This window comes from Vespula pensylvanica, chromosome 8 (assembly GCF_014466175.1).
Source record: "Vespula pensylvanica isolate Volc-1 chromosome 8, ASM1446617v1, whole genome shotgun sequence".
Lineage (NCBI taxonomy): Eukaryota > Metazoa > Arthropoda > Insecta > Hymenoptera > Vespidae > Vespula > Vespula pensylvanica.
The window spans coordinates 6,609,966-6,630,613 of NC_057692.1; the positions used below are offsets into that span (position 1 = coordinate 6,609,966).

Consider the following 20,648-nt stretch of genomic DNA (forward strand, 5'->3'; position numbering starts at 1 on the left):
TCTCTCTCTCTCTCTCTCTCTCTCTCTCTCTCTCTCTCTCTCTTTCTCTTTCTGCCTTTTATACCTTGTTTGTTGATTCCAATCGTTTCGTTTGTTGCTTTGGAATCCTTTCGGTAAGAATCAAAATAAAAAGAGAAAGAAGAGGAAAAAGAAACGGACGACGGATTCAACGGAGAACGCCGATGTCGTTGAGTGATTGATCGCGTGACTCTTGCGAAAAATTGACTCTTGTGCTAAACTGAATTACCGTTTGCGCCGACAGAAGCCAACTTCTTCGAGAGAATTTCGTTCTTGAACTCGTATTTGACGAAAAGAAAAATCTTTCTTTTTGCCCCATATGTTTCCTTTACAATTTTACAATCGGAAGAGAAAGACAATCGAGAAGATTTGAGAAGCTCCTTCTCGAATGTTCTTGATGAAGACGGTGGATTTTAATAAACCATTATTCATTCTAAACGTGTTAATTTATTTCCTATGTGTTACAGTTCCTAAAAAAAGAAAAAGAAGAAGACAGGTAGTCTATACGTGTTGTTCCAACGAAGGGTGGTCGGTCCGATCAGGATCATCGGGTTTTGGGTGTAGCACGTGCTAGCTACCTGTTTTCTCCGCGCTCGTGCGAAAGGACAGGTTGAAATTAATGTTGTTGAATGAGAGAGAGAGAGAGAGAGAGAGAGAGAGAGAGGGAGAGAGAGAGAGAGAGAAAGAGGATGAAGAGGAAGGATGGCGGGAAAGGAAGACACGACTTTACGTAAAAACGAGGACCACGAGAAGGGTCTAACAATGGACACACCTGTTTGCATTCAAAGATGTAGGCAATAGGGGACCCTTTGGGATTCCTATTCCCTGCTCTTCATGTATCTAATCCCTATATTGATCATTCTGCTCTGTTATATACCACCGAACGAACTTGAGACGATTTACAGCAACCAACTCAATGGTTTTGAGCTACACGATATGGTTCTAGTAAATAAGTAGATTACCGCGCTTGGAAATCGAGAAACGTATTGACGGTATTGGAATTCTGTTTTCACACGTTCCTAACTTCGATTTACGTTCGAGATCTCGAAGCTTCGAAAGAATCGATCCGTGCGAGAGGCACGCAAACAATAGGAGAGAAACGAGAATAAAGCGAAGCTAAAGTGTAGGAAAGAAAGTGAGAAAGAGAGGATGAAGAAGAAAGAGATAACAAAGTAGAGAAAGATAGAAAGAAGAAAAAGAGAAAAAAAAGAAAGAAGGAAGAAAAGAGAAAGGAAAGAGAGAGAGAAAGAGAATAAGAAGGTTGAACGTAAAGCAGCCAGCCGCGTCCGAAACATCCGCTAAGCATTTTTTTTTCTACTTCCCTTTTTCCCCGCCTCCACCATTTGTCTCAAGGATCCCCTTTGCCTTCTTTTCACTCCCTTCACCTTCCTACCTTAGAACCCACAACACCGTGCTCCATTCAAGCGCTACGTCGAGAAAAGGAAGCAAGGAAGAACTTCGACGTAAAGCTTGCGGCCCTTTAGTCTTCGTATGGACCCTACACCAGTCGAAACTACCTCCCTCTTTCCAACCAATCATGATTAACAAAGACCATTATCCGTTCTTTCGGCGCATGCTAAGCATCCAAAATATTTCGTATGGAAATTCTTCTCTTGATACGAATTTTCCACTTGTACCAATAATATTTTACAAGTGCTACATATACATTATATGTATTTATATATATGTTATATGTGCTTTATACAATGTAATCCATTTTGTAGAAAGTAATGAACATAAAGCTTCTGCTTGATTTATTTGTGTCTGGCTACTTTAAAATGTTTGGGAAAACGAAGAAGTAAATAAAAAGAAAGAGTTCTATCGAATAAATTAAAAAATGAATAAAAATTAATTACAAGGAGAAAAAGGTTAAAAAAAATAAACAAACTGCACTTGTAAAACCAATTAAAAGAAATTAACTGAAACAACTCTGCACTTTTAGGAACACAACTTATCCCAAAATTTACTGTACAACTTCTCTTCTCTCATACATATACATGTACAATGTACAAAGTTCTCTCGAGTATACCTACGTGAAAAGCTAATTACGCGAGCGAAAAGCCAGAGAGCTACGCCCAAAGCTCCATTCCCAGATCGTTAATTCCGCGTGCTAGGCCTAACCCTGTCATTATACGTCTTCGGCAGTAAACTCTGATTACACGTTACGCACCAGTGGAGGAGAGATATTTGGAAGAAAAAAAGGAGGGGAGAGAGATCGGTGAATACAAAAGAGAAACGTCGTTATCACCGATAATTGGATAACGGACGCATTGAATGGATGATCTTGAAACTTTTTTATCTCCCTTAAATATTCAGCTTCGTGCTCGTTCGCCTTTTGAACTCCCTTAAAAAAAAAAAAGAAAGAAATTGTACGTTACGCTTGTAAAAGCGTACTTAACGTTTGATGCTGCATAAAATCGAAAGCTACGAAACAAAACGAAACAAAACGCGAAAATTAAAGTACTGGTATTATCGTCGAGAGATCGATAAAATCGAACGTTTACTGATTTTTATGCTTACTATTTACGACGATCGGTATCATCGTTTTAATCGATTCTAGAGATTAATTTACATACTTATTGATAGACTATTTTCGCAGTTCGTATCTAATCACATTTCTATACTCTTTCTTATTTCTATCGATACTTGTTCTTCAAGTTGCTAAGTAACGAGTATAATATTACAGATTTCTCATCCTAATATTATACATCTACGATGAGCAAAGACATACAAAAAAGAATTGCTAAAATTCTATAACTTGAGTAGTTTTTTATTTAATATAAATGTTCACTCAAATTAATATCGTAAATTATATGTTTAAATTTAATGTTTAAGATCTAGCACAAAATAAACTGTAATTTATACAATGTTTGTTTCACATATACGTATCACATCTATCAATTTACTTTCTATATATTTTATTGGATTTTTCGTTTATATCGCGAAAAAAAAGAAAGATTAATGACGTACGATTTGAGCATAATTAATTTCGTATGTCGAGATTATTGTTCCGCGAACAAACTAAAGTGAATGTTTGATCGTTAGTCGAACATGTCTAATAATTATGATCTTCCTTGTTTCTCGTCGTTAATCGTCGTTTATCGTTTAAGTAGCAACGAGTTCGATCATGTAACTACGTCGTGTAGATGCATTCTTCGATTAGATGTACGGTGCTTCTCGTCTAGCTTCTTCCTAAAGCAGATTCTAAGACACGACAAACGGTCCAACGTTGTCTATTTTGAACGATCTTCAATGATAAGTATCTACAAGGGTGTCGCGCGTGTAGATAAATGATTTCGTCGAACGTATCTTTTTATAATTTACGATGTTTACTTTAATGATAATTAAAGTTGGAAGTAGAAGGAGGATAATTAAAGTAAAAAAAGAAGAGAAAGAAGGAGAGAGACTGAAAGAAATTATTCACCATTGTCCATACCTCATTTTTCTTTTAACAAACCACTATCTCTTATCTACCTAAAAGAGTTTCATCGTTTACGAATAACGTTTCTTTTGCTTGATAAATCACGTTGGTAAAAAGTGATATACAAGGGTGAGATGAAATTCGAGACGACAGAAAGAAACCGAGAGACGGAGTTACGTTTATTTCGCGAAATGGAATTTCTATAGTGCCGAGTCCCAACCCTCTTTCCGCATCCTCGGGATTCCTCTTACATTTCATCTCATTTAAATCTGACGTTATAGAAATTCCCTGATATCCGTCGTCCCGACATTCTTCATTTCAGACGAAAAATTTCAATTTGTATTCGGTCTTATTTTAAAATTGATATTATCAAAAATGTTGTATCAATTTTTCTCGAAAATTTCTCGAGTTTGACTACTTCATTCTCTTCTTTTTTTATTTCTCTCTTAATTTTCTTTAAATTTCTGTTAATTTCATTTGATTATTTAATCATTTAAATGAATTTTTGTAAAGACGAGAATTAGTTAAGTCGCTTTTTCGCACTTGAAAACGATAATATTCGTGCCATTTCATTAAATCCTCAGAGTTGTTTTCAAGATGAAAATGACAAATATATAAATATACAAAACCTGCTCGTTTAATAATATGTAACAAAATTGTCAAGTATCTGTTACCTTTGAAGTGTTTCGAAAGCGTAACGAGACCGTTATATTTCGTGTCGTTTAGCACGTTAATAACAGAGAGAACATTCATATGGGCGTTTAATTTGTATCTCGTGAATACGCCGACACGTTCTTGCTAACGGTTCCATGGAATAACAAGGTTTGCGTGTATATATACGTAGGTAAGTAACTATGTGGTGAGAACTCATCGATGTCGTGATCGCATCGTGATACTTTGGCCGTTCACAAAATTGCATGGAGGAAATGATACCAGTTTTTTTGAGTCTGCCATTACGTTCGCCTTGGCAACGATGAAAAACGATCGCATTAAATGGAATTGCTTTTTTCTCGGGTTACCAATCGTATATATCGAGAAGAACCGAGCCATGCTTTGGGATGCTGCAGAAAAAGGGGATATTCGAACGCTGACAAACTGCTGGAGTTCCTCGGACGAGTTTCGTGAGACTGTCGTTCGGTTTCCTCCCTTCGACTTTCATTTGCTCTTTTGTAGGAAATTCAAGAATTTACCCTCGACTTCCGCAGCTAACGATAAAACTTTTATAATTCACGATCGGAAATCTAAAACTCTTCTGACACAGCCATTATTCGCTATAACGTCGAATTCGAATATCATTATTTACGAGGCCGAGTGAATTTCTACTATTTACCTGATCATTCTCCAAATGTATAATCTTTATTTAATTTTCTACAATTATTCAATAATATTCATGAAGTAATGGATCTTAATCGCTCGATCACTTATAAATTAAAAGCATTCGTTGGCAATTGCGAATAAGTACAGCGGATACTTAAACTTAAACGGTATCTTTATTGCTGGTTTATTATTTTTAATGATTAATTATCGCTATGTTAATACCTATTAGTTGGTACTTCCTGGAACTCAGAAATATCTTCGAAATAAACATTAACTTGATTCTTATAATAACTCGATATTGGAAGTTAAAATATGTACGCACACACACGAGAGCTAAAACCATTTATTACATATATAGAGAAAATTAAGCCTATCGAGAAAATATCATCATTCGTTTCTTTCGACATCCGATCGCATCTTTTATTTTTTATTTCGTCTGTCGAATATTCCAAAATAATCTCATTTTCTTACCCGCGTATCTGTCTACCAGAATATTCGATACACACGTAATAAATTCAATTTTCTTAGGTAGCTGTCTTCAGAAGGGTGCCCATAAGAGAATGCTTAGACGTCCACGAAAAGCTTACCTTTTCAACCTTTAAAACCAATTTAATAAATCATTATTTTTCAAATTCGTTTCCTTCTGCATTGATAATGATTTTATATTTAAAGGTTAAACTCAACGTATATAAACAACAATGTAAAGCTAAATTTAAGGAGCAATAATTTTCTGGAAAGTTGTTTCCCCTTCGTAAGCTTTATCGAGTCTCTCATCCCCTAAACATCTGTTCCCAGGAGAATGTGCCACCCTCTCTCACATTCTCTCAATCGATCGATCGAGATATCCTGGACATCTTGATACTAAACAGACCTTTCTCTCGTCGACGAGGGATCTTCAAAGAAATATTACGTTTCTACGTGCTTCGAAAAATATGAAAAAATCATTGTTAAAACGTAACAACGAAGAACATTTAAAATATATGAATAATTTATCGAATATATGCGAACGCATACCTTTGTGTGATAATCGAATTTTTATAATACGGTAATTATTATCTTTATCGCTGATTTCCATATTTATAGTTACCAAGATGGAGATAAATGAGTACCGTATTATAACGTGAGCGGTTGCTGGGAAAATGGACAGCTGCCAGCATTAACTGTCTCTATCTCATCTCGATAATACGCTCAGCAAATTTCAACGATATTAATTTCATATATAGAATTCGACACCAAATTAGTGCGCTTCAATAATTGTTTTCAATTTAAATAATGGGATTTGGATTACCGACCTTCCGTTTGGATTTTCTTTTAAGTATAAAAACCCTCGAAATCCCTATACTCGTTGACGATAAATGATAAATATTAATTAATAAAATCATTTCCATTTATTCAACACATTTAATTGGACATTTTCTTTCTTTTACATCATAAATATTAATTCATATTTACTGTTTATAATATAGTTAATTATTATGATTAATTCAATTATTATGATTAAACTATACTAAATAAATATTGTTTATAATATATTCAATTACTATAATTAATTTATATTTACTGTTTGTAATATATTCAATTACTATGACAGTTAATCGTCCATCTTTTAGTTAAATCGTAAAAATAATAATCAAAGAATTAAATAGAGAATTATGAAAAGTTTTTTGTTTATAACAAAACCACGAGAAAATAGATCGCGAGAATCAACAAGATAACTAGCGGATACGTTTCGCTCTGTGGACGTATCGGATCTCATGAAACATGCGGAAGATATGCTGATCTTCTCACAGATATCGACTTGCTTCCGCGCTATGTTGGCATATTAACGAACGATATACAAGTAGACCATAGAAAATATATTAGATTTTTAACGACTATGTTCCAGTCTACTCTTCGTCTCGCTGGATATCAGTGAATAATCCAGTCGATTAAAATATAACGAAACAATTAAAACTGCTTCAAAGAAAAGAAAAAAAGAAAAAGGACACTCGAGATATAAATTTTAAAGGAGAGTGTAATACAATTGAAGTGCATGCACGCGTACTCTCATCTCAAATACGATCGCGTGCCCGTCGCTAAGTGAGGAACAACTCATTGACACTTATTGGGTCAGTGTCAATGACCAAGGTTTAAATATCACCCCAACGCAAACATCAATCAAAAGCAGTTGCGACGCATGTTTCAAACGCTTACGAACGACATTCAACAAAATGTTACGTTTATGAATGCGCGCGTACACACATGCACGCACACATACGAATACATTCGTTCTTTCAATATTCTTTTTATCGAGATTAAACATCAATTTGATTGTTAAATGCTGTTTATCAAAATTAGTTTCAACGTGATGATCAAATTGTCCGACTATTCATTTTCCATGATCTCAAAGCATTCTTATTAACTCACTGGCATAGATATTATCATTATAAATATATGGTTGATAACACTTTAATAGAGTTTGTTCATTTTTAAAAAAGAACGATCGATTTATAAATTTTATATGATCTGATATATTATCAAGAAATGATGGAATTATCGTTTAAAGATAAAAGATCTAGTTTTATTTGATACTTACAAATTGATACTTTCAAAGTATTTCTAAACTTATTTTCTATCAAAACGGAAAGCGAACGATAGACGATGAAATTTTAACAGTCGATTTGGCTCGAAAGTAAAGGGGATCGAATTCCTGTTCGTTCGAGCTCGTTCCAATTTACGATCGAGATTCAAGTACGTAATTCGCGTCTCTCATCGTTATCCGAAGATTATCCTCGCGATGTTTCGTGGCTCGTATCTTAGTACCAACCTCCCTCCCTCCCTCCCTCCCCCGCTCTTTAGGTCTCATCGAATATACATGAGCGAACTGGCCGAACGAGTATATCCGATGCACTGTGAAACGCATATCCCGACTTCTCTTTATCCTCCTTCACCTCCTCCACCACTTCTTTCTGAACCTTCTGTGCCCTCGTCGTGGCCGTTGTGCCGTCGGCACTTTGACCTCGGACCATTCAGTATAACGGTGCATCGGCCTGGACGTTTGCCTATTATGTCACTATATCCGAGAAAGAGGATGTTACTACGTCGTACCATAAATCGTGATTCTACGAATTTCAAATGCGGTTACTTTAGAATATTCAATAGTCACGGTCGCTTCCTTCGGATTCTTACGGAACTAATTCATTGAACGATCTAATCATAAGTTGGATTTGAAAAAATTAACTGTATCGAACATGTGATTGTAAATAATCATAACTCGTAGATACGTCTCAAAATGAATGGCCGAAGTATTCGATAATTCCATTAGTAAGAACTAGTAGATATAATAATTAAACATTCCTTTATGACTTCCGTTCGCGAGTTCTTTGATAAATTATATAATATACCTATGTGGTATCCCATATCGAGATGCAATCACGTGCACCACTTGATATGAGGTATAATATAACCACATAAGTACGCAAGTGATCGTGGTATGCAAGCTCTTCTACCTTTCCAAACGACACTTCAATACAACGAGAGTACGTGTTTCTTGCATAATGAGACATCGAACCAGGGAGCACGCGTCCCTCATTATTCTTTCTTCCATCGGATAGCGATATAATTAAGGAAAGACGCTTTGAGATAATGAAACTCGAAGAAATTGGACGGAAATCACTCTATGAAGCTAGAATAGAGAAAAATAAGAAGGAAAGGGAAAAAAGGAAGGAAAAAAGGAAAGAAAAAAAAAGAAAAGAAAAAATAGTAGGAAATATGCTGTTTGCAATGTAATATCAAGTCAAAGAATCCTTTCTTATTCTTCGTACGTGACTTCTCTTTCTCTCTCTATCCCTTTTGCTGGAACTCGCTCTGTTATTTACGATTCGTCCCGTCCCGTAGCCCAAGAAAATTTCTGTATTTGCATCGGTGCACTCGCACTCTTTCTTTATATAGGTAGGTATCTCTTTCGCTTCTCTTTTTCTTTTTCTCTTCTCGTGTCCCTACGCCATCGAGTCGAACGGTTGACTTAACCAAGGGCTAATTGCCACTAATTACGAGTCGACGCGATTCCCGCGTGGTAGCGAACACCCCGAGAAGAAAGAAAAAGAAGAAAAAAAAAGAAAAGAAGAAAAGAGAGAAAGAGAGGGAGAGAGAGAGAGAGAGAGAGAGAGAGAGAGAGAGAGAAAAGAGACTTGTCCCTGTATGAGACGAGGAGCAAAGGGGAAGAGCACGAAGGAATCGCGAGGGGTGTAATTTCTCTTTCGAGTGAGCCGCCCGGCCCGTTCTTCCTTACATTCATCGGCATGCCTCGAGCGTTTCGAACATCACGGATTACTATCTAACTCGTTTTTATTAACTTCCTGACATTTTATAGCGCCAGGTAATATTCTTTATGGTTGCTCGTTGAATAGTTCGAATTCATTAGCGAAAACTTACTTTTGTTTTTCTTCCCTTCGAATCGTGTTGCATTTTTCTCTTATACAAAATATGCGTTTAAAAAATCAGTAACAATATATATAAAGGAATGTTTAAATTAATTGTTTAAAACAACGATAAAGAGTGTGAGTATATATATATATATATATATATATGTATGTATGTATGTATGTATGTATGATGTATGTACATTCATGTAACTGAGAATACATGTATGTATTCTCAAAAAAATAATAAACTAAATCTCACAAAATTGTTATTCTACATTTCATCATTTTAATAAATATTTAAATTTCTTTATAATGAAACATCAATATTGCAAAATTATTATTTATTTGCGTTTGAATATTTCAATCGAGATACTTTCCGAAATAAATATTTCATTAACACCGACGCATTTTAATCGATCGAAAAATATGCTTCCAATGGTAGAGTTTGCAAGGGGTTGTTCAGAAACAAGGCAGAGTATGGCATTGCTCACGTGCCAATTCACGCGCTTGCTCTCATGCATCGTAGTACGATCGTTTACGAGACCATTTACGTGTCTACTTATGCAACGAGTCGACATCGCCCATGCTCGTATTTATTTACGCGAGAAGGAAATAATGCATGGCGTGTTTTGATCAACGCTGTCACTTTCTATACATATTTTTATTTTTCTTAAAAATATCACCAACGTTCCTGTCATTTAGGTATAATATAAAAATAATAAAATGTTTATCAATATTAAAAAATAAATCCTAACAATTATATTAATATTATATTATAATGACTGATTACATTATTATAGATATAATATGGCTCTTAACGCTATTGTATGACGACTATCCGCTCGTTGATCTCTTCGTTATATAGTTTAAACCAGCAATCATTTTTCTACAAGTACAAAGGATCGAATTCTGCAGAGAAGAAAAAGATAGACGTGAGTACCGACAATAAGGAGGGGTGGACTATGCATGCGAAGCACGGCTTCGTTGTTGAAGTAAATGTTTGAAAGGGGCGAAGGCATATATTCACGTAAATGCGTCCATCTTGCTTTGACGCGTACCCGTTTATCCTCAGGGATTTAACAAGGGCTGTCACATGTGTCGCGCTACGGTTACACTTGTAAAGTATAATACAGGAAATGCAGAGCGTGTACATGAGAAAGAGACAGATAGAGAAAAAGAGAGGAAGAGAGAAGAGGGGAACCAAGTTGCAACGGAGGCAATAAAGCTCGCTCTGTCTCGTTACGAACACTTGACACGCGTCTAGCCGACCATCCATCCGCTCCACCTTTTTACACTATGTATTTTCAAAATGGAACGGTCTACGCCTATAGCATAAGTACGCGTGTTACTATAACGACGGTCATTCGTCTCAAAAGGATATATTTTAAAGAAGAGTCTTACAGTTCAAAGGGGAATGATCCTTGAATTCGCAGGTAAAAGTAAAGATCTTTCAAAGAAACGTATAAGTACTTTAGGTTGATTGAATAATCGTTCAAACGTGTTGGAATATTTAATTATTTTAATAATTGAGCGTGAGAAAAATAAAATAAAAAAATATGAATGTTCCTAAATAAAAATACATCTCTTTAAAATTTCAATAATTTGTCTTATTTTATGAATACTTTCATTTGAAAATATTCGACGAATAACGAGGATCATTACCCATCGCATCGTTGTAATTATAGTTGAACGCTACTGCAATTTAAAGAGAAACCATGTAAGATACGTACTAAGGTGTTCGTGTAACGAAAGGAGCAGCAGAATCTCGACACGAGAGAAGCACTTGAGCAGAGGCTGTATAAAGGCTAATAATAAATAATAAAAGAACGGCCATAGCAAAGCCACGAAATCACAGAGGGCCAAGCCGTATTCTCGACATATATTGAAAGGGAAAGAGGAACGATTACGCGCACTCAACACGCACTCTCGCGCCGCGATTTCCCGTTTGACCCCTAACCGTCTACTTCTCTTACTCTCTTATTCAGCAACCTACCCTTTCTCAACTCACGGATCTACGTTACTTCGTTGCAATCTCTTTCAACCCCGCCTATTATAACGAGTGAGGGTTACAATCCACGTGACCGTCAAATTACCAACATTATGACAACTTTATTTTTTATGGGCAAGACAAAAAGTAATAATAATAAAGTTTATTCTTTCTTTCACGAAATATAATTTCGAATGTTAATATTTCTTTTTCTTTTTTCTACACGAATTTTTTAAAAATCGAATACTCGTTATCGGGCCCTTCGACGCAATTTATTTGTCCTCGCTGTACATACATTTTTACACTCGATAACGCTTGAAAATTTCCGATAACAGTAAGAAAGCAAAAAAATGTGCTGTAGCTTGATCACCCTACATAACGACGCGATTGTTCCTTCTTCGTGGACATCTTTTTTTCAACCTTTTCTAGACGAAAATCAGTAGGACGCGAAGAAAAAAAAAGAATAAGAAGAAAGAAAAAAAAAAGAACTTGACGTAAGTACATTCGTGTGAATGCGCGCTCGTGCGTGGGCGACCCTTTCGACGAGCGAAATATCGAGTACCGAAGGGACCGACGGAAAACACCAAGCACAGCATCTCCCTCCGAGAAGCTACGATGCTAAATTACGAGATACTCTGGTAAATTTATCTTCAGTATACTGAAATACACCTTGCTTCAGTCATCGAGTTATTCTTCCTTTCTGCGTTGCTTCTTCCTGATCGCCATTTTTTCCCTTCCTTTTCTTCTTTCTCTTCTTCGATTCACTTTCAAGATGTATGCGTGTATATCAAGATATTATCTATATAGTTATCTGTGTATACAATATATGCAGTATTCAGTTTATTCATACATATTCGATCTTGGAACAACCACTTTCGTCCCCAATATAATTCTATATTTCGCTTTTATTGTTTATGTATCATAGGAGCGTTTTACACCACGCGAACAGCTGATTTTGACGTTTACTTAGTTACACGTATCGATTCACACTTTTCGTACGAGTTCTTTTCGGTATGTTTTCAAGGATAAATAGTTTTATTCCGATTTAATTTACTATAATATAAATTTGTTTTGCGTATGAAATATTAGAATCGTGAAATGATATGCTTTTATCAAGTAACTCGTTTCACTTGGACTTTTAGTCCATAAGGTTTAATTAACTCGAATATGTCTCGGTATCTCTTTGAACTCTTATCTAGAAAAGGGATTCAGTTTCATTTCAATTTTAATATAAGTGCCGACTATATTTCGTTTTCGCCGCAAATATGAAATTTCAAATTTATTTGAACATCGTTTAATGTAATATTGCAGCCAAAGTAATTAGAAGGAATTTTCCTGAATAATCTTCACATATCGAATAAATTTAATTTTCTTTTAGTTCGCTTCTTTGAAAAATTATCTGAAAAATTTATGGAATTCGAACAAATTTAATTTTGAAAATACTATCTTTCAAAGAAGAAAATAAAATGTAAGAGACTTATAAAAGGAATTTTCATAAAAATAAAAAATATAAATACTGAATATTTGATCACGATCAATTTGCCATGAGCAAATACCTGTTCCTTACTTTGCCTTGTTCCTTTTTCAGGACGATGCCAAACGATAGGAACTATCGATCACCGGCGATTTTAAACGAATTTAAAAGCAATTACCCGATTCCTTTTCTCTATTTGGTAAAATCAAATACCCATCTTTATCTATACTCTATTATACGATAAATAATGTTATTTATATTTCTATTTAACATGACAAAATACGATAATATAACATTCAATCTATATATATCCTTAAAACAACACGATCAATCAGTTTTCATAAGTAATTCGAATAAAATAAAATAAACATTGCTCGTAGAAACTGCCAGATAAGAAACGTAATAAAAAAGAGATCAGATGTTGTCCGATGCGTTCGTTTACACGTTAATATTATTCGAGATAATTTATCGAAGCGTGTCATTCGTTGATATTTACATCCTCTCTTTCATACGTGATAGTTGAAGAAAAGTTGAATACATATGCATATGCGTTATTTATATATACATAAATACATATATTATATATAAATCACGGGTGATTTATGTATCATATGGTACCTCGTGCATGTGTCATGCATGTCTCACGGCAAATACTATCTTCTTGTATCTCAAGCTAGGCGAGGAAGCCTAACGGTTAATGCAGATCACTGCAGGATTTTCAAATTCTCTCTCTCTCGTATCGCTGCTATGAAGTCAATAATTTATTACGATGGGCTTTGGCTCGAGCCAGAGTCAATATTGACCGTGCTGGGATAGAGACTACGGCGCCGTTCGCCGCGCAGTACAACAAATTCAATCGAAAAGGCTCTGTTCGCAAATATTTGCATTAGCTTTCTCGAACTTAGTTTATAAGGAACAGATATAGAGAGAAATTGCCTGGGAAAATTAAAAAAAGGCTCAAAATTTTTAAGAATTCGAGGTATGTCAAGGATAAACTCGAGTAATCCCATCAAACAGAAGTGCTTTATACTCTTTACATTCTAGTTATTATAGTTAATTGATAACGCTAATTGTGTTTGATATATAAGGGACAAGTAATTTAACCAAGAATCTTGTATCTTCTTACAATAAACCAGTTTTATACTAGAAATATTATCCTATCGCACGGAGATTCTAAATATAATAATTAATAAAAAGTTTAGGATTTACTAGAATTTAAATTAAATTACATTAAATTATATTAAATTAAATTAAAATTCGTTATTTATGAAATATGAAAATTTACCAATCTAACTTTATGGTTTTAATTTACAAATATCCGTATAATTTCCCCTTTAATATGAGCCGCCCTATAGATCGTTGCTATGAGGTATTTAAACATCTTGTATCTCAGTATCTGGTGAGGTCTTACAAATATTCTATTAAACTGGCCGATCCTTGCGAGTATTTGCATAATTAACGATAGTTCTTAAGAAAACATCTATATTATATCAATTAATAATAAGCAATCGTCATTACGTTTGTCCTAACGATCATTAAATTAATGACTTGTAACGTTTTAATTGCAAAGCTCGAGTATCGTCGAAGGATTCTGCGTGGACTCACGTACGAAAGAGGGTAGCGATGAACGTTGCGGAGGACGATTATCGACTTTCGATATTTGATGTATGGAACAATGAAACCGCGAGAACGTACGATAAAGTGTAATGGTTGAGATATTTCGTTATTAAAAATTTTAATCAGAACTATTACGTGTAAAACATTAACTCGATTTAAAGAAGAATTCAAAAGTTAATCGGAACGGTTTATAAATTGTTGACAATTTTAATTAACAAAATAGTTCTAATATCATTTACTTTCTTAACTCAAAGCTCTAAAAGAAAGTTCTACAAAAAAAATGTATTTATTTGTGGATCAAAGGATTTATTTTCTTTTAATACTATATATTAAACTAAACAAATGAACTATAATATATGTCGTTGGTCTCTCAAAGAGTATATATAACATCGTAAAATTATGCAGTAAATACATGGTTCATAGAGGTGCAGCCATTTATGTCAAATTGGTTAAAACGCATAGCCATTCGAAACGGCATAATGCCGCTGAACGGACGAGAATGTTCTTCAGCGAAAATCATTGAAAGCACAGAGGGAAATGCTACTCGAGCGTTCGGTGCAATTTATTCGCATTACACGCAACTCCAACGTAATTGCAATGCGTTAGAAATGTTACAAACGATCCTACGATTCTTATGCTAATTCGAAAATGTTTATGAAGTTATCGAGTAATAAAACTCAGAAAATCATGAATAACCAAATATAATCTACGTATGATATTACAATTGTTTTTCTTTTTTCAATACGGAATTAGTCATGTCGATACTGGTCCATTTGTATCTTCATATCTTCACATTTTTTATATATGTTTATATACATTTATTTCTACGTACTAGGGACGAAGGTAAAAAGAAACATTAAAAACAATAGGAATTCGTTGTTTACATACAGTGATTATGACTCATCAAACGTGAGCTCTTGAAAGACGAATACGATTCTTCTCTTTCTTCTCGGAAATTTCTCGGAAATTTAGGATACATTAATATTAAACAAACGAATTTCAATTGTTCTATAATGTTATCATTAATATCTTATTAATAATGTAATTAATTAAAAATGTATAAAATGTAAAAATGTAAAATGTCTGAAAATGAAGTATAAAATGAAAAAAAAATGTATGTATGTATATAGATATTTTTCTCTAACCTCGTAGTTCCGAACATCCTTTTTGTGATAACGTAGCTAAGAGACTCTCACTGATGTACGATCCTTCCTCTTGATTCAAGCTTCCAGAAGCAAAGACAAGGAACACACGACAAGCGTGACACTTGATGTTTACGAAAGAAGCGCGCGTCGACGACTGAGCCGAACGTCCGTGAGCACGAGTTAAGAGCGGTTCCGAACCCCACCGAGCACCACCGAACGTTGCCGAATTTAATCGAACACTGCCGAACACGGTCAAAAAGGATGTTCGAAAAGACGGCTCCTGTTGGCCCTCCCTATCTTTACTTCCTTTAATATCTTTTCTAAAGATTCTTATTTCTTGACCTTCTCATTTCATAAAATAACAAATAAATTATATTATTAATATTTATGAATACAATTTTTCATAGTAAAATATTGATATTTCAAATCTTTATGATCGATCATTTAAAGCTATGTTTATGTAAGAAGATCCATACTTATCTCTCGTAAAATTTTTAAATGATTATAAACTAGGAATATTTATTTCTACATGATTGCAAACGTAATAAATATAATTTATTGATTAGTACCCATCTTAAAAAAGATTGATAGAATTGTAAATTTATTTAGCTATGTTCATAATAACGAAAACACATCAGGACAAAAAAGTATTCGATAGGATGTTCGAGTTAGTTATAAAATAAAATAACGATCTCAGGAAGGAATGTGAATAAGGTTATACATTTATGATCTTTCAGTTTAAAGAAATTCGCGCTTCCGTTACAAAGGTTAGATAAAAATCTATTGGCTTTTTTCATTGACCCCCTACTGTCTTCCAACTTCGTTTCTCTTCTTTTCCATCAGATATTATGACTTGCAAAGCTAAGGAGGCCAAGCTACCTGGTCGTTGGCAACCAATGTGAGGTGATTCGCGATGTATGAAAGAACAGCCGAGCGATTCCCACAGCGATGTGCCCGTATATGCGTTAAAACGAAGTGTATCTATGTACATATGTACACCTGTGACCGAGTCAGGAATGCCGTGGCATCGTAGAAACGCGTAGGTATTATACTGCATACATCTAGCTATAACGATATCCGTGTGTTAACTCCTATCCACCCATTCTAGTCTCTCCCTTCTATATGTCTTTACTTCCATCGGAGATCCGAGCGGATAGCTTTGACCTAACGATCCGATAGAATCGACAACGCATATCAGGAATAACGGACACAAACGGAAAGTAGCTATCAAAGGTAAATGGATCCTATTCAAATGAATTTGATAAGTCGCGAGACGTTAAGAATGTTTAAAAAAGAACCATTTATGTGTACTTTTCGTTTCTTTCATAATATGTAGGCGTTTGTGTTTTATGTCCTGTGTAAAATGTTCTAAATATCAATAAAAACGTAACGAGAATAATTTGATGCACATTTAGATTAAGAATACAAGATCGTAATTATGATTATGAAAAGTATCGTTTCTCTGTAATAATTGTATTTTATTATTTTTGATTTGGGTTATTAATTAGCAGAATAAAGTCAAGAAAGTGCGTCCTGATTTCGTACAAATCAATTGGTTAAATAAGGAATATCTGCATTCTTTGGTATAGTATAATTAGAACGAGAAAGTTAAGTTGGAAGCATGAAGCGTAAAGTCGAATGTAAACATAGTAATAATAAGTTTGGAGAGTTATTAGAATATTATTTACTATTTTACGGATTTCGTTTTCCGAAAAGGAAGTCGGAATAATACTTTCGATAAATACACACGCTTTCCATTCTCATTCTATCATACAATATAATTACCATATGATAATTTGTAAACTATTTTACAAATCTGCATCAAACCAACTGATATTAATTGGTATAACTTTTATGAATGAAGTCTTTTAGTTTAAAATTTTATTCAAGTTCTATATGAAAAAAAAAGGAAAAAACAGAAAAAATGAAATGTACGTTAGATAATAGAAAAAGGATACAATCAATGTAATATTAAAAAATTCGAAATCACTCGTACGAGTATAATCATTGTGTACTTTGACATGCAGAGTTGTTTTAAAGGTGCTCTTGCACATACACGAAAGTACCCGACCGAGAAATGCCAGAATGATCAAAGGACCACCCTCGACGAGGTTCGTGTCCTACCAGAGTACCATAGCCCGACTACTGATTGCCTAATCACTTTTCGAAACCCCCGTCGACTTTTATTACTCGTAAGACTTTATACCAACGATCGTCGGCAGCTTTCATCGAATAATTAAACTTTACTATACAGGAAAACGAGTATAACTCTCAGTTATTGAAATAAAAAAAATCATCTTACGTTTTTTCCTGTCAATCTAGGAATTGCTTGTATGAATAGGAATAGAATAATCCATTTTTTTTGAAATTTTAAAAATATATCCTTTAATTAAAGTTTTGAACTTGTTCTATAAGAAATCCGATATATATAGAATCGTTTTGTAAAATTATGCTATTATTATTATATTATTATTGTCGAAAAGAAAGGAAAAAGGTGTTCTCAAAATCAGCATTAACGTTAATAATAGGTTCGCGTAAAATCATCAACATCAAAGCGTCAGACTGATTTAACTTAATGAATTTCGACTATCTTGTAATTAATTTTCATTATCACTTTCGAGATAATTTCATCTATTCGCGATTAAATATTCACGTAATATATACGTGAAAATTTACAGATCAGTATGCCTCTTTCTTTCTCTCTCTATATCCAACTCTTCCCTAATCGTAATATAAAAAATAAACAAAAGTGGGTATCAGCCAGCGAGGTAAATAAAAATTTTTCTTATCCCTCAACACAGCGGGTGATAAATAATTTTGCAAGACCACTTCGTGGGTCAGTATTATATTTTTTATGGCACACGTGCACGTACGAGAAGGAATTCGTACATTTGCATATCGGGTACGAGAAAAAAGACGATACGTTTTGTTCGCTTTTGTCGAGATGGTGCACGGTTTCGAGCCGCCGCCGGCGACTAAGCCGCCTTCGATCGTAAATAAAAATGCACCTACTATATCCTTCCTCTCTTATTCGTATTTCGCTTGCTAAACTCTTCGCAGCGATGTTTCCTCTCTCTCTCTCTCTCTCTCATCTTCTTTCTGTTTCTTCTTTATGGAGAAAAAAATCTACTTATGAAACTGTATACGAATACAATAAAATTATATATATTGTTAAAATAAATGCAAAAATATTCATTAAATAAACATTTATGATTTCTTGAAAAATTAATTGCAAGATAAAATACAAAGGACCATTCTGCAAAGTTGTTGTAAAAGAAAAAAAAAATTGATTCAAGTTAAACTGTTATAACAAAATTCTTTTTGATTTATAAAGAGTCAAAAGGATACGCGAAAGGACGGCAGAGAATCATGCGAAAATGTGTGTACGAGAAGAAAGGGCGAGAACGAGTATCCCCTCTTTTCCAATGTAATTTCGTTAAAATGGTTGTGATCATATGCCCTCTAACCGATTAATTTCGTTAAAACGACCACGGTTTGTTGTTTTTATTTTAGGGAACCAACTTCATTCATTATATCGATGACTTTTTCAGTTTGTCTGAAGTCAGTTTGATATCATCCAAATACGAGCGAAATACTCTAAGAGTAAAATCGATTTATATAAAATAACGTTGTATATCATCTTAAAAACATAAAATAAATAGAAAATAAATTGTCAAGTAATTCAATCGACAATGGAACATAAATCAAAAGAAAGCAATGAAAATAAAATCGCACGGAAAATTACAAAGAAGATTGAAATAAAATCTGCAACGAAAGTTGGTCGAAGTATCAGCAAGAAATCTCTCAAGTCCGGCAATCTGAAAACTTCTGGAACGTTTCCCGTTTTAAATAAAAGCGAAAAGTAAAGATCATTTTATCATTTCTTAAGATCATAACGAAGCTGGGTTTTTTCATTTTCTCTCTCTCTTTTTTTCTTTAATTAAATAACCACCAAACAGCAAGTATCAGTTTATGTACGTAATATCGTATAGAAGAGACGAAGCTCGAGTAAGATGGTGCTATTACTATTCACGGTAAAGTCGTTGGCCCTCGTTGACTTTCCAAGAGACAGGTCATTAACTATACGTCAAAGCGTCGTGTAAATACTTCAACATACAGACAACGGTTTATTTATCAGTCCTACCATTTTACAATATACACTTAGGCCGTAAAAGACACATATGTCTCTTCATTTTTTTCAGAATAAAATTTCATTCGTATATTATTTTCAGCTATAAAACGATATTTTTATGTATATACACTTCGCTGCATCGTAATATTAGAAATCATCTTGTGGTATTTTAACGTTTCCTGTAGCATGACGAACATCACTTCCTTTTTCAAATCAACTTACGCTTACGTATCTCGATAATAACGATAAATAATAGCATATTGATTTCGTAATGTTACGTGTAAGAATGATAAATAGGATAATCGAATCGAGAACATCGCGCGTTCAACAAATTAATGATTAAAATATATCAAGACGTCGAACGTGCTGTTAAAGTTAATCCAATAATTTTATCGTTCAAGGAATTTAAAGAAACCAACGATACCCAATCCTCCGAAAAGCGCAACACTAATAGGAAATGTGAAGTCTGACACTCAAAAACTATCTTCTTTGAAAGTCCCACAAAATGCAGCCGTGCATTTCGGGAATTTTTATGGACTTCAAGAAAATCCGATTGAAAAAAGTAATAATTTAGGTAATGATGCGAAGAATATTGATTTAAGAACATCGACGAAATCAGAATTTACGAGACAAATGGTTCACAAGTTAGTAAATACAATATCACGTTATTAAAATGTATTACAATATAGATTTATATAAGAAAATGATAAAATTGCGGAATTAAACACATGAATTACATTGATACGATCTTCATAAAAAAAAAAAATAATAATAATAGACAGCATAACGTATTATTATATTTTATTATTTAATAGATTAGAAAGATCAGCTGGTACTGAGGAATACGCACGACAAGTTTCGGCCTTTTTGGAAGAGACGGTTGAGCCAGCGGATTTCCAAGTGAACCCACTACCGTCCGAAAATTCTATCCCCGATGGAAGACAAAACCCCACGGGATATCCGCTTTGGTACAAGGACCCTTACAAAATGCCGTGAGTATAATCAAAGCGGTCTTGACCCTACTTTATCTTGTAGCATGCTCTTCTCTCCCTGCGTTAACTAAGAAACCAGAGCAAGGGAGAGGAGAAGAGAGAGAGAGAGAGAGAGAGAGAGAGAGAGAGAGAGAGAGAGAGA

At 34.3% G+C, this 20,648-nt stretch overlaps 2 protein-coding genes across 2 annotated transcripts in view; one reads left to right on the forward strand and one right to left on the reverse strand.

Annotated features, from left to right (window-relative positions):
• LOC122631035 overlaps window positions 1–15,695 on the reverse strand; it is a 32,716-nt gene extending 17,021 nt beyond the window's left edge. The window contains exon 1 of the mRNA XM_043816221.1: window positions 15,383–15,695. Coding sequence (XP_043672156.1) covers window positions 15,383–15,399 — 17 coding nt within the window. The 5' untranslated portion in view covers window positions 15,400–15,695. The remainder of the gene's footprint in view (window positions 1–15,382) is intronic.
• Window positions 15,696–16,230: 535 nt separating this feature from the next.
• LOC122631157 (AP-3 complex subunit beta-1-like) overlaps window positions 16,231–20,648 on the forward strand; it is a 5,193-nt gene continuing 775 nt past the window's right edge. Inside the window, exons 1-3 of the mRNA XM_043816480.1 lie at window positions 16,231–16,280; window positions 19,916–20,158; window positions 20,330–20,506. Coding sequence (XP_043672415.1) covers window positions 16,231–16,280; window positions 19,916–20,158; window positions 20,330–20,506 — 470 coding nt within the window. The remainder of the gene's footprint in view (window positions 16,281–19,915; window positions 20,159–20,329; window positions 20,507–20,648) is intronic.